We start from the raw sequence: 13,012 nt of genomic DNA, 5'->3' as shown, positions 1-13,012 counted from the left end.
ATCTAGTCTCACTGATTTTTTCTTTGTACATCCAAGCTACATCCAATAATCCAACAGGATTATTAAGCAATATTCCTGTCCACCAATGAAGATCTCATTACCTTTTTAGGAAGCCCATTCAAGCTTTATAAATCTTGTATCATCTGAAAATTTTGTCTCTTGGGTCAAATCTCTTAATATCTTCCTAATTCTAATTCTAGTTCTGCTCTCTGGGGACACATACAGCATGTCACCCCTTTCTGCCCCATAATAGCTCATCAGAGATCTAAAGATAAAGATGATTCTCTTAATTCTCCTCTTTTCCTGGGTCATACCCTGCGCCAGGCAAATCCAAATGTCTATGATAGAATCCAGGCATCAGGTCTTGTTAAAACTCCCCAGATGGCTTCAATGTTTGGCCAAAGTTGAGAACACGATCCTAACTTTGTATCCCAGGTATTCCATTCTGCCCTTAGGACTTTTAAAAAACAGACACCAACAGACAAACAAATCAAAGTCTTTAGAGACTTTCGTGATTTCTTGCCAGACATTTGCTTGATCAAAAGACTTTCCTGAAATAAGCAATATTCAGTGATAGGTTCTGAAGACAAGCCATCTTCACTTTCCTTGGGCTTTTCTGAGGCCCTATTACCAGTCACATTATACCCTCTGCCCCTAAATGCAAAGGTCAGAATGACTTAAATGACATAAATGACTGACTACCTGTCTCCCCTGACCTCTTCCCCACACAGGTGGGGTCTGCAGGAACTCTGTCAGAGGCCCTGTACCTCTGAGGTCAGAGTCCCTCTCTGACCCAGGGGCTGGATGTTATGAATCCCCTTGAACAGCTCCTCTTCCACTGGAGGAAGGAAGACATATGGCTTATTCATGAGTGGAAGCACGGTTCCAACCTCCTCCTTCCTGTCATAAGAATAAAGATGAGGAATGTTTCCCTTTTCCATCACTTAAGCCCAATAAATTTGATTTGGAAGTAATTCATGTTTGAAAAGATTTTCCAAAATACTTTCTTCCAGTGCAGTTCAGTTTAGTCGCTCAGTCATGTCTGACTCATTGTGACCCCATGGGCTGCAGCACGCCAGGCCTCCCTGTCCATCACCAACTCCCGGAGTTTACTCAAATTCACATCCTTTGAGTTGGTGATGCCATCCAACCATCTCATCCTCTGTCATTCCCTTCTCCTCCTGCTTTCAATCTTTCCCAGCATCAGGGTCTTCTCAAATGAGTCAGTTCTTCGCATCAGGTGGCCAAAGCATTGAAGTTTCAGCTTCAACATCAGTCCTTCCAATGAATATTCAGGGCTGATTTCCTTTAAGATGGACTGATTTGATCTCCTTGCACTCCAAGGGACTTACAGGAATCTTCTCCAACACCACAGTTCAAAAGCATCAATTCTTTGGTGCTCAGCTTTCTTTATAGTCCAATTCTCAAATCCATACATACTACTGGAAAAACCATAGCCTTGACTAGATGGACCTTTGTTGGCAAAGTAATGTCATAACTTTGGTTGGTCATAACTTTTCTTCCAAGGAGTAAATGTCTTTTAAATAGATGCACAAAAATAGTTGTAGAAACAGTTATGGGGTGGAAGCTACCTGCTTATTCAGGGCTTCCTAAAACACACCATACTGGCCATCCTTCAATTCTGGCTTTCATTATTTTGACAGACAACTGTAGACCCAGGTGCGGCAGGGTCCTAAGGGTCTAAATAAACCAACCTCCCCATCCCACTCTCAAAGAATGCAGGTCCACTACTTCTTTGATTATGGTGCTCTGGCCTCAGCTGGAATACTTGAGTGAAGCAGGCTCTCTGCTTGCTGAGGTTTATTTCATTTTAAAGTAGTTCCCATAGACAGACAGTTCTGCCTCCCTACAAATTCCATCTGGTTCTACCCTTTGCAGCCTTCAAAGTTGGTTCTTTCCCCATGCCCTCTAAATATTTAGAAATAGGTTGGTTTTGGCAATAAGATGATATAGAACCAATCTTGTTACTCTTACAGCATCCAAAAAAAATGTCATATAGTTTAGAGGAACTGTCCACAGTTCCTGAATAATTATGAGATATCTTTCTGGATATTATGTTCCACCAGGTTGGATTGTGCTGCATCCAGCACTTGCCATACCACTGAAATCATCTCTTTCCCCCCATTTTGAGACCTATTCCACTGAACAATCATCTATTCTTAGGGCTTCTCTAGTGGCTCAGTGGTGCCAATGCAGGACACACAGGTTGATCTGGGAAGATCCCACATGCCACAAAGCAACTAATCTCATGCTCGACAACTATTGAGCCTGTGATCTAGGGCTTGGGAGCCACAGCTACTGAGCCTACTACATGCTGCAGTTACTTAAGCTCACTCTCCCTAGAGCCCATGCTCTGCAACAAGAGAAGCCACACAATGAGAAGTCTATGCACTGCGACTAGAGAGTAGCCCCTACTTGCTGCAACTAGAGAAAAGCCCAGGCAACAACGAAGACCCAGCACAGAAAAAAAAAAAAAATACATAAAATATTTTTTAAAGGTACAAGGAGAAAAAACAACCCCAAAAGATTTTTTTAAAACAATCTATTCTTAGAAATGAGTTTGTGCTAATGAGAATCTGAGTCCTTTTATCAAAACCTTCACTTACCTTTATCAGAAACATGGTGTGAAAGAGTGATCACTCTCCTAAGGGTTGGGGACAGGCCAGTTGTCAGAAATAGCCACACTGGATCCAAGGCACCCAGTGCAGGAAGAGTGGGAATGTGTCAGGCCCTGCAACTGGTGAAGGTCCAGGCCTCCCCAGTCCTCCTGCCTTGGTGCTCCAGGAACAATCTCCAAAGAATTGGCCATTGCCTATAGAAAGGAAATTGAGTCTCAGTTTCCTTTTGGGGACCAGTTTAGTCCCAAAAGTCATTTACAGTTTGGAAAGTGAGTTGTACTCAGTTTAGAAACTTTGTATTCTTCTGGGATAAAACCCCAAAGATCCAGTTACACTGAAGGCCCTGAAGAAGGTTTTTTGCTTGCTGCCTCCCTCCCTCCTTTTCATGTCTTCTTCTCCTTTCTTTGGTCAACATATTCTGATAAAGACATCAGCCTTAGCCTGGAGCCTGATGGCAAATCATCCTGCAGCTCACTCAGCCCCCAGGTCCTTTCCCCTGAAAGGAGGGTGACAGAATTGCTTCTGTCACCCTCAGCCTGGACTTGCAGCAGTTTTGGAAGGAGAGTTAGAGTTTGATTTTAGAATGACTACTCATCCCCAGAGTGGTTAGGCTCCATGAAGCATCATGCTGTGTTCTTTCTGGATCCTTCAGCTTCCTTCCTCTGTGCATCCTCAATTCTTCATCTGAGTCACTGACAGCAGTACAACACAGGCCAGGCATGGGTACAGAGCCCTGAGGCTCCATGAGAGACCATCACTATGGACACTGTTATTCAAGGTGGAGTGGGAGGCAGCCACATGTAGAGGAGTAACACACTGGCTCAGTCTTCAGGGCATTCACTCTCTGTATTGAGAAAAATGAGTTAAAAGTTAATTATGGCTCTTCTTGAGCTGGAATGTCATCTTCTTCCCTCAGACATTGGAGCTCCTGATTCTTGGGTCTTCAGATTCTCATTGAATCATACCTTGGTTTTTCTGGTGCTCTAGCATGTAGATGGCAGACCATGGGACTTCTCAGCCTTGATATCTTTTATCAATACAATACTTCTACCTAAAAGTAGCAGAATATATGTTTTTTTTCAGGTATAACTGGAACTTTCTCCAGGATAGATCATATCTTAGGTCACAAAACAAGTCTTAACAAACTTAACAATGAAATTATGCCAAGTATCTTTTCTGATCACAATCAAATGAAACTAAAATCAATAGCAGAAGTAAAACTGGAAAATTCAAATGTGTGGAAATTAAACAACACACTTGTAAGCAACCATTGGGTCAAAAAAGAAATAAAAAAAGGAAATTAGAAAATATCTCAAGACAAACAAAAATAAAATACAATATGCCAAAACTTATAGAGTGCAACAAAAACAGTACCAAGAGATGTGGGAAAATACTGGGCAACAACTGATCTCCAATGACACTAGAACCAAGTATTTCAGTTAACTCAAGAATAGCATAAGGAACTTGAATGCTTTTTCCAGCACATACTTCTAAAACTTCATGATATAAGTGATAAATTTAGACAAAGTGGTACAAGAGGAGAATTTACTGGATGGGAAAGACCAAAGGAAAATATGGATGAACCCATGACTGTGATGTGAATTTTGCAGATTCTTCATTGAATGTAGAACCGAGGTACAGGAATCACATTCATCACTATGAAGTAGAGCCAAAGAAAACATATATCTGGGATTGTGAGTGCAAACTGATTACAAATCCATAACGAAGGATGGAGTATGACAGTTGGCCTTTTTATAACAATGTTTATGTAAGTGGAAGGAGGTTGGCGTTGGCTGGGTGAGAACAAAGGGTGACGACAACGGCCTCTCATCAGAGACATCTTATTCTGACAGCTAAAACCAATGTGCTCATAATAGTAGCCTTATTGTAGTCTTTGGCAAATTGGAGCTGGATTAAAATGCTCTCAGATTACTCAGCCAAGGGATGTACAAATGTACTTTTTTTTTTTTTAAGGGCAATTTACTGAATTGTAGATTTGCCTCAGGTAGTATTATTTATTTCCTCAGATTTTTTTTCATGTCAATCTGTCATGAGTTTACTCCAATAAAGGGGAAAAAAATGATCAACACAGATTTTCTTTTAGCAGGATAATATCAGTAGTATGGTTATTTTAACACAATCAATTCTTCCAATCAAGGAACACAGTATATCTTCCCATCTGTTTAATGTCATCTTCAATTTCTTTCAACAATGTCTTATAGTTTTCTGACTATACAGGTCTTTTACCTCCTTAGGCAAGCCTATTCCTAGGTATTTTATTCTTTTTGATGTGATTATAAGTGGACTGTTTCCTTAATTTTTCTTTCTGATAGTTCATTGTTAGTGTGTAGAAATGCAACAGATTTCTGTACAGTAATTTTGTATTATGCAACTTTACTGGATTCATTGATAAGCTCTAGTAGTTTTTTGGCAGTGTCTTTGTTTTTATGTATAATATCATGTCATCTGCAAACAGTGGCAGCTGTATTCTTCCCTTCCAATTTGGATTTCTTTTATTTCTTCTTCTTGTCTGGTTGCCATGACTAGGTTTTCCAATACTGTGTTGAATAAAAATGGCAAGAGTGAGAACCCTTGTCTTGTTCCTGATACCAGAGGAAATGTTTTGAATTGAATCTACAGATTTAAAGCAATCTTTTAAAAAGATGCACATGGCATTCTTCAAGAACAAAAATAAATAATTTTAAAATTTTTATTGAAGTACAAAAGACCCTGAAGAGCCAAAACAATCTTGTGAAAGAACAGAATTGGAAGTATCACATTCCTTGACTCAGACTATACTACAAAGCTACAGTAATCAAAATAGTATGGTACTGGAACAAAAACAGATACATAGATAAATGGAACAGAATAGAGAGCCTAGAAATAAACCCATGCACTTTTGGTCAATCTATGACAAAGGAGGCAAGAATATCCAATGGAGAAAAGATAGTCTCTTTAATAGTGGTGCTGGGAAAACAGGACAGCTACATATAAAATAACAAAATTAGAACATTTTCTCACACTATATACAAAAATAAACTCAAAATGGATTAAAAACCTAAATGTAATCCTGAAACCATAAAAGTCTTAGAAGAAAACACAAACAGAACAACCTCTGACATAAATCATAGCAATACATTCATGAGGCAAGTATATTGTGCTAGAGGCAGAACTAAAAGGCACTGGTGCTCTTGTTTGTATAGTCTGGGATATGACTTCCTCTACTGGAACAAAGAAGGGCAAGTGAATCAGTCTGGTCTATGATGGCTTCTGTTGTCTGATAGACACCAAACCTATCTCATGTCTACTTTCCTGAACAGCCACCTGCCAATTTGAGGGGGCGGGGATAGAAGTAGCTGTTGTAGTAATTTACTTGGGGATGGTTAATGGACCTCCCATTCTCTTCTCCTCTTCCTTGTAATACTTAGAGTCTCCTCCTCATAATATTCAGGGTCCTCTAAATTAATTCTCAAGGGAACACTGAACCAGCATTAACTGCAACCAAGCAGATCAGCCTGAGTATCCCTATTGGGAGCCAGAATTGGTTGTGAGCAGCTGGGTTCTTAATAACTCTTATCCTGACCTAGTTTTGCTCTTTTGGTTATAAGAAACTAAGATCCACTCAGGCTATCTCAGGGAAAGTTCTACTGTGGTGGTGGTTCTAAGAAAAGATGCATTTGGGGGCAATTATGGAATTTTATATAAATCAAAGAACAAGATTCTTAACAGGGAAAAGTGAAAGGATTGAGAAATGGAAAATGTTCTTTTTAAAAATTTTATGTATTTATTTTTGGCTGCACTGAGACTTCGTTGCTTTTCACAGGCTTTCTCTAGCAGAGACAAGCAGGGGCTACTCTTCAATATGGTCCAGAGGCTTCTCATCATGGTAGCTTCTCCTGTTGCAGCAAACAGGATCTAGGTCACCTGGGCTTCAGTAGCTGTGGCTTGTGGGCTCAGCAGTTGCGGCTTGGAGGCTCTAGAACGTGGACTCAGTAGTTGTGGTGCACAGGCTTAGTTGCTCCATGTCGTGTGGAATCTCCCCAGACCAAGAATTAAATCCATGTTCCCTGCATTGGCAGGTAGATTCTTATCCATTGCGCCGCCAGGGAAGTTCAAGAATGTTCTTGATAGCAAGAAGCTCCAGGAAACCCAGAAACAGAATTCATGGGTTCACCTTTTGAATCTCCTCTACTAATGAGACAGACACTTTCTACATTTTTTTTTCTCTTTTGTTTTTCTTTTCTTTTTTCTAATGGGCTTCATCTGCTGACTGATAGCTTTTGCTTCCCACCCTACCACCATAATATCAACCCTACCTCATGGAATCTTTGGTGGGTCCTTTCTGATTTGGGTCTCATTAAACTGATTTTGGGAGAAGGCAATGGCAATCCACTCCAGTACTCTCACCTGGAAAATCCCATGGATGAAGGAGTCTGGTAGGCTGCAGTCCATGGGGTCGCTAAGAGTCAGACATGACTGAGTGACTTCACTTTCACTTTTCCTCTTATGCATTGGAGAAGGAAATGGCAACCCACTCCAGTGTTTTGCCTGGAGAATCCCAGGGACGGGGGAGCCTGGTGGGCTGCCGTCTATGGGGTCGCACAGAGTTGGACATGACTGAAGTGACTTAGCAGCAGCAGCAAATTGATTTTGTCTCCCTGTTTCTTAATTCCAAGTTCCGAAAAGATCACACTAACTAGCCCAATTCACCCTTTCGCTTCAGTCGATATGTGAGTGCATGCATGCTTAGTCACTTCAGTCATGTCTGACTCTTTGTGACCCTGTGGACTGCAGCCTGCCAGGCTCCTCTGTCTATGGGATCCTCCAGGCAAGAATATTGGAGTGGGTTGCCATGCCCTCCTCCGGGGATCTTCCTAACCCAGGGATCGAACCCATTTCTCTTATGTCTCCTGGATTGGCAGGCAGGTTCTTTACCACCAGCACCACCTGGGAAGCCCTCAGTCGGACATATTACTCTCAAATCTATAGATAACCTCATCTGGGGTCACAGTTGCTCCGGTCCAGTGAACTATGGCTACAGGAAAACTGCAAGTGTCTCTGGGTTGAAGATGGAATAGATCCCTTTGGAAGCAATGTGTATAGAGGAAGCTCTATGGCATCTTTATGATGTAATATGATCTATCCATAATTAGCAAATGCTACAGTACCTCACTTACCAATCTTTCAGTCCCACTATGATTTCAGCCACAGCTGTGTGGACAGTTTGTGCAAGTTAGACTCACCTTGAGCTAACAGTATTCCACTTCAAACACCATCCATCTTTCTGCTTCTCTGCCCCAGACCTTCTCCAATTCTATGGAAATCCACTGTGCATAGCCCAGAAGAACAGGGGTTACACCTGTGGGAGGCAGGATTCTAAGATGTCCCCAAGATTTTCCCTCCCTGGTGTACATACTCTGTATAATCCCCAGGACTGTAAAAAATGATGACATAATTGGCCTTACCATAGAGATTATCCAGGTGGGCCTGACCTAACCATGAATCCTATAAAGGCAGAGAGTTTTTCTCTGGCTAGTAGCAGAAAGAGAAACCAAAGATTCAAAGCACTAGAAGAATTTGATGCACCATTACTGACATGAAGATGGAGGGGCCATGCAAAAAGGAAATGGGGAATTCAATCCCATGGCTACACAAAATTGAATTCTGCAACATAAATATGCTTGAAAGTGGATTTTTCCTCAGAGCCTCCAGATGAAAACTTAATGCAGCTGACACTTTGTGATTTTAGCCATTTGATACCCTGAGAAAAGAACCAAGTCATGTCATACTGGATTTCTGAACTGTGAACTAATAAATGAGCATTGATTTAAGCTGCTATATTGTGGTGATTTGCTACACAGGAAGAGAAAACTGATACAAGGAAAACAAACAGGACAAAAAAATGATAGTTTTATCATTAAAAAAAAAGTCAAGGGCTTTTAGTTACTTCTCAAGGGCTATAGATAATATTCTGAGCCATATCCTTTGAGCTGTTTTATAGACACTAAAACCCCTACCAGGTGGAAGAAGTTAATTTGATGACCAGACTGTAGCCATGACATAAGCTGCCACAACTCCAAGAACTGGCCTTAAAGAAATAAGAATGAATGGACCCTGGAGCTGAAGACTAACTGTACTTAATCAAGGTGATGCTGATCAGACCACCCCATTATCAATTTCAAGACAATTGTCAAGAGATGACAGTGCTGTTTTTTCATATAGTTCCTTTCCCCACCTGTAAAAGTTCTTGCCCACTGATTGTCAGTTGGGGGAGTGGGGTGGAAATTGACCTTTGACAGGAGTCTGCCATCCCCTACCTCAGTTGCCAAACTTCAAAATAAAGCAATCTTTCCTTCCTACCCAACTTGCCCCTTTATTGGCTTTTGAGCGACAAGCAGCCAGACCTCACTTTTGGTTAACAGTACCAAGTTGATAGTCTCAGTTGATAGTCTCAGTACCACTAAAATTTCCATTTGTCTCTTTTGACTATATTTATAACTTCTTAATGGATATTTACCAAATTCTGGTATCAGAGGATTTCAGACTTAGGCAGCAAAATACAGCTGTGATATGATACAGTATGTTTCTGGGTGAAGCCAAGAAGCTGACCAGCAGTACCAGAAATGAAAAGGCTCTTTCCACTGACAACCTAAGGACATCCCTGGGTTACCATTTCCCCATGAAGACAATGAGGAATTTGGGGGTCTTGTACTCTGGCAGCCTGGGAATCTGTGATGGTCACTCAGTTAGGTGTGTCTGACTCACCAGGTTCCTCACAGCAGCCTTCACGTCCTTGTTCCTGAGGCTGTAGATGATGGGGTTGAGCATGGGGGTCACCACCCCATAGAAGAGGGAGGTGAGCTTGTCTGTAAGGTCCTGTTTGTCTGCCCCCAGGGGGTCCTTGTTTTTGGGCTTCCCATACATGAAGAGGATGGTCCCGTAGAAGATGACCACAACTGTGAGGTGGGCAGAGCAGGTGGAGAAGGCCTTTTTCCTCCCCTCTCCAGAGGGGATCCTCAGGATGGTAGCAATGATGAACACATAGGAGACAAAAATGAACAGAACTGGGACTCCTAGGAAAATCACATTGGCCACGACCATACTGACCACATTGATGGAGATATCAGCACAGGCCAACTTCAGGACAGCCAGGATCTCACAGGTGAAGTGGTTGATGACATTGTCCCCACAGAATGGCAGTCTCACAGCCTGGGATGTCTGAACTACAGAGTTGGTGATACCAGCTGCCCAGGAGCCAATAGCCATAGGCCTGCAGGCAACCTTGTTCATGACTACAGGATACCTCAGGGGGTTGCAGATGGCCACATAGCGATCAAACGCCATCATGCCCAGAAGCACACATTCTGTAGCTCCCATGGCAAAGGAGAGGAACATCTGCCCAAAACAGGCTGAGAAAGAGACAGTTTTCCTGGGGGTCAGGAAGCTGTCAAGGATGAGGGGGACTGAGGAGGTTGTGTAGCAGATGTCCAGGAAGGAGAGGTTCCCCAGGAAGAAGTACATGGGTTTGTGCAGGCGGGAGTCAAGGATGGTCACTAGGATGAGGACCCCATTGCCCAGCAGGATCACCAGGTACATGAGCACGATGAGCACAAAGAGTGTTTTCTCCAGCGTTGGGTAGGCTGAGAGGCCCAGGAGAATGAACTCCACCAGCGGGGAGGTCTGATTGGACCTGTCCATAGTGCCTCTGCTCTGTCACCTGCAGGAACTCTCTACAGTCAACCTCAGCACTCTCTGACTCCAAAAGCGCCTGGGCATAAGGGCAAAAATCTCTGCCCTGTTGAGCAACTGGAGAAGAGCTCTGACAATCTGGTCATGTCTAAGGGGCTCTAGAAAAATTATGATAGAGATCGGTGTTTTACTTCTCTTTTCAGCAAGAATGAAGAGTTAATTTGGACTAACTCATCTGCAGATGAAAATTTTTTTAAATTGGGCAAATGATTTAAAACTTTTGTGTAAAGTACTTGGCAAGACAGATAAGATGACAAGGAATCACAGAGTCAGGATTCAGGAGGAAGAAAGGAATTCGGAGAAGTATATCCGGCTTTTGAGGCTATGTGTCAGCTGGGGCATCTGCACCTTCTGGAGGTGGCCTCTGAGAGACCAAGAAGTGTTACTCACAGCCTCCTGGAGGTAGAAACAGGTCTGAAGTGCAAGGCCCACTGTGAAGGACCCCTAACTAAGCCTCCTCCCTTTGGAAACAAACCAAAGGGCAACGCCATAGGAATAAGAGTTAATCAGAAAGAAACAGGTGTTTACAGGTGCTGCAGCTTATCTTCAAATCTTCTCTAGCTCTGAAATTGGACTGAGGTGGTCCCCAATTTTTGATGCTTCCAAATACCTACCAGAAGCAAACACAAATCTACTTTGAAGGAAGGCAACATCATCACTACCTCTAAATCAGGTCCACAAATAATTCTGCAAATACAACGCCTGGCACACATTGAAAAAGAGTAAGTCACACAGGAGACAAGACAACATAAATGAAAACTGACAACAGGAAAAAACAGAAAACCAAGCCTCCTTTCTTAGGGGAAGGTGAGAGACTACAGCTGCTCTGGCCTGGTGTTGCCTATTGAGAGAATTCACCTCTTGTTGACACTTTGGTACACCTGGGGCACAAGTGACCCTTTCGTGCACTGTGGCCAAGCTGAAGGAGAGTCTGATGGACTGTCTCTTCTTTTCCTCTTTCTCCATCTGCCTCACCAGAGGCACTGGCTTCTCCCTGAGACTGTTTCCACAGTTCTGAGTCCTGCCCTGTCAGCCCTTCTTCCTGGGAAGCTTGAATCTCCCCTCAGACTTCTAAGAGCTCCCCAAACTAGGATTTATTCTGGACCAGTGGGAAAAAAAAGGTAGGTAACACTGAGGATGTTTGGCATTTGCCTTTATTTGCTCTGTATCTAAAATATTCATGAATTCCCATATCTCCACCTCTTCAAATGTTCTCAGTCATCCAGCCCCTGCCTCGACTATAACGGAACCTTCCTGCCTGGGGAGCTCTGAGACATTTCTCTGGTGGTGCCCAGCACTATAGCTGTGACCAAGCCAGCACCACAGTAATTCAATTCAGGCTGACATATTTATTGAGCATCTGTGCTGAGGCAGGCACTATTTTAGGTGCTGGGATCACAGCAAAGAAGGGCACAGCCTACAACCTCAAGGGGCTCAAAACCTAACAGAGGAAACAGTCACGCACATAGTCACACACACAAGTAATTATGTCATCCTCGACCAGAACAATGCCTCTAACACTATTGACAACAGGCCTTGGGACTTATTTCGCAATCTGTGCCCTTTCCAATGCGGAAAGCCCTTTGCTGTGTTCCTCGTGGCCCTCTGGCCTGTCTTTGGCTCCCTGAATGATGTGGGGCGCTCTGCTTCCTGGCGAGGCTCATTTCACTTTGAAGTAGTTCCCCTTTGATATTGAGCCGAAATCTGCTTCTTTGCAACATTAATCCCTCTTCCACAGACAGCCCTCCAAATGTCCAGAAATAGCTTGGCTTCAGCATGAAGATAAACAAGAGTCCATCTCCCTTTTTCTCCCAGGACTTTAAAACAGACATATTTCTCATGAGCAAATGTACCATCCAGAAACTGACTATATAGGCTGGTCAGCACTGAGAATGGCCCCCAACTTGAGCATGGCTCACCTGCCCAGAACACAGTACCACCTGGATATCTGTGCTGAGACAGTAAATCAGTACCAGGCTGGGTTTTCACTCTATGTCAGCCAGCCCTCCAGACTTTTCCCCAAACCTGGATTCTGTGAAGAAAATATTCCCTCCATGTCATCATCACTAGATCCAGATTCGTGGCTCATTATTATTGCTGGATGTTGGATTCTTAACTACAAAAGAAGAAAAAGCCTCACAGTTTTAATCAAGAAGGGACAACTGTGTGAGAAAAAATTATGAGCTGTGGAGTCCCAGGCAACTCTTTCCTCTCTACACAAAGTGGGGTGAGGCTAGATGACCTTAGAGACTCTTGCAGTTTGATGGGTCTATTTACCTCTGTGAGAATAACACCTTATCCATGAAGGGCTTCCTACCTTGGCTTCTCAACCCTATTCCATTATGGTCAAGTCTGAAAGCAGAAATGCCACTGCACTGATGAAACTTTTGGTGTCACCAAATCCTGCGCTTACCTTTATCAGAGACATGGTGAGCAAGAAGGATCTGCTTCCTAAGGGTTGGGAAGAGGCCACATATCAGAAAGAGCAATGCCAGGTGGGAAGTATCAGGGTGAGGGTTCAGAATGTGTGACAGGTGAAGGGTCCAGCCAGTCGTCTGCCCTGTGTCTCCAGCACTCAGGGTACAATTTCCAAAGGACTGGCCATCACCCTTAGAAGATAATTT

The 13,012-nt window shown here is 43.0% G+C and overlaps 1 protein-coding gene across 1 annotated transcript; it reads right to left on the bottom strand.

The window, feature by feature from the left end:
• Positions 1–9,377: 9,377 nt before the first annotated feature.
• LOC113897849 (olfactory receptor 13C7-like) lies at positions 9,378–10,337 on the bottom strand. Its single transcript, XM_027550809.1, has one exon. It carries the CDS (start codon positions 10,335–10,337, stop codon positions 9,378–9,380), a length of 960 nt encoding a protein of 319 aa, XP_027406610.1.
• Positions 10,338–13,012: the final 2,675 nt, after the last annotated feature.

The sequence above is a fragment of the Bos indicus x Bos taurus genome, chromosome 8, assembly GCF_003369695.1.
Source record: "Bos indicus x Bos taurus breed Angus x Brahman F1 hybrid chromosome 8, Bos_hybrid_MaternalHap_v2.0, whole genome shotgun sequence".
NCBI classification, from domain to species: Eukaryota; Metazoa; Chordata; class Mammalia; order Artiodactyla; family Bovidae; genus Bos; species Bos indicus x Bos taurus.
This window is presented reverse-complemented; position numbering and strand designations above follow the sequence as displayed.

Excerpts from the sequence above, each read along its gene's own strand:
- LOC113897849 (XM_027550809.1), bottom strand. The coding sequence starts at position 10,337 with ATGGACAGGTCCAATCAGACCTCCCCGCTGGTGGAGTTCATTCTCCTG.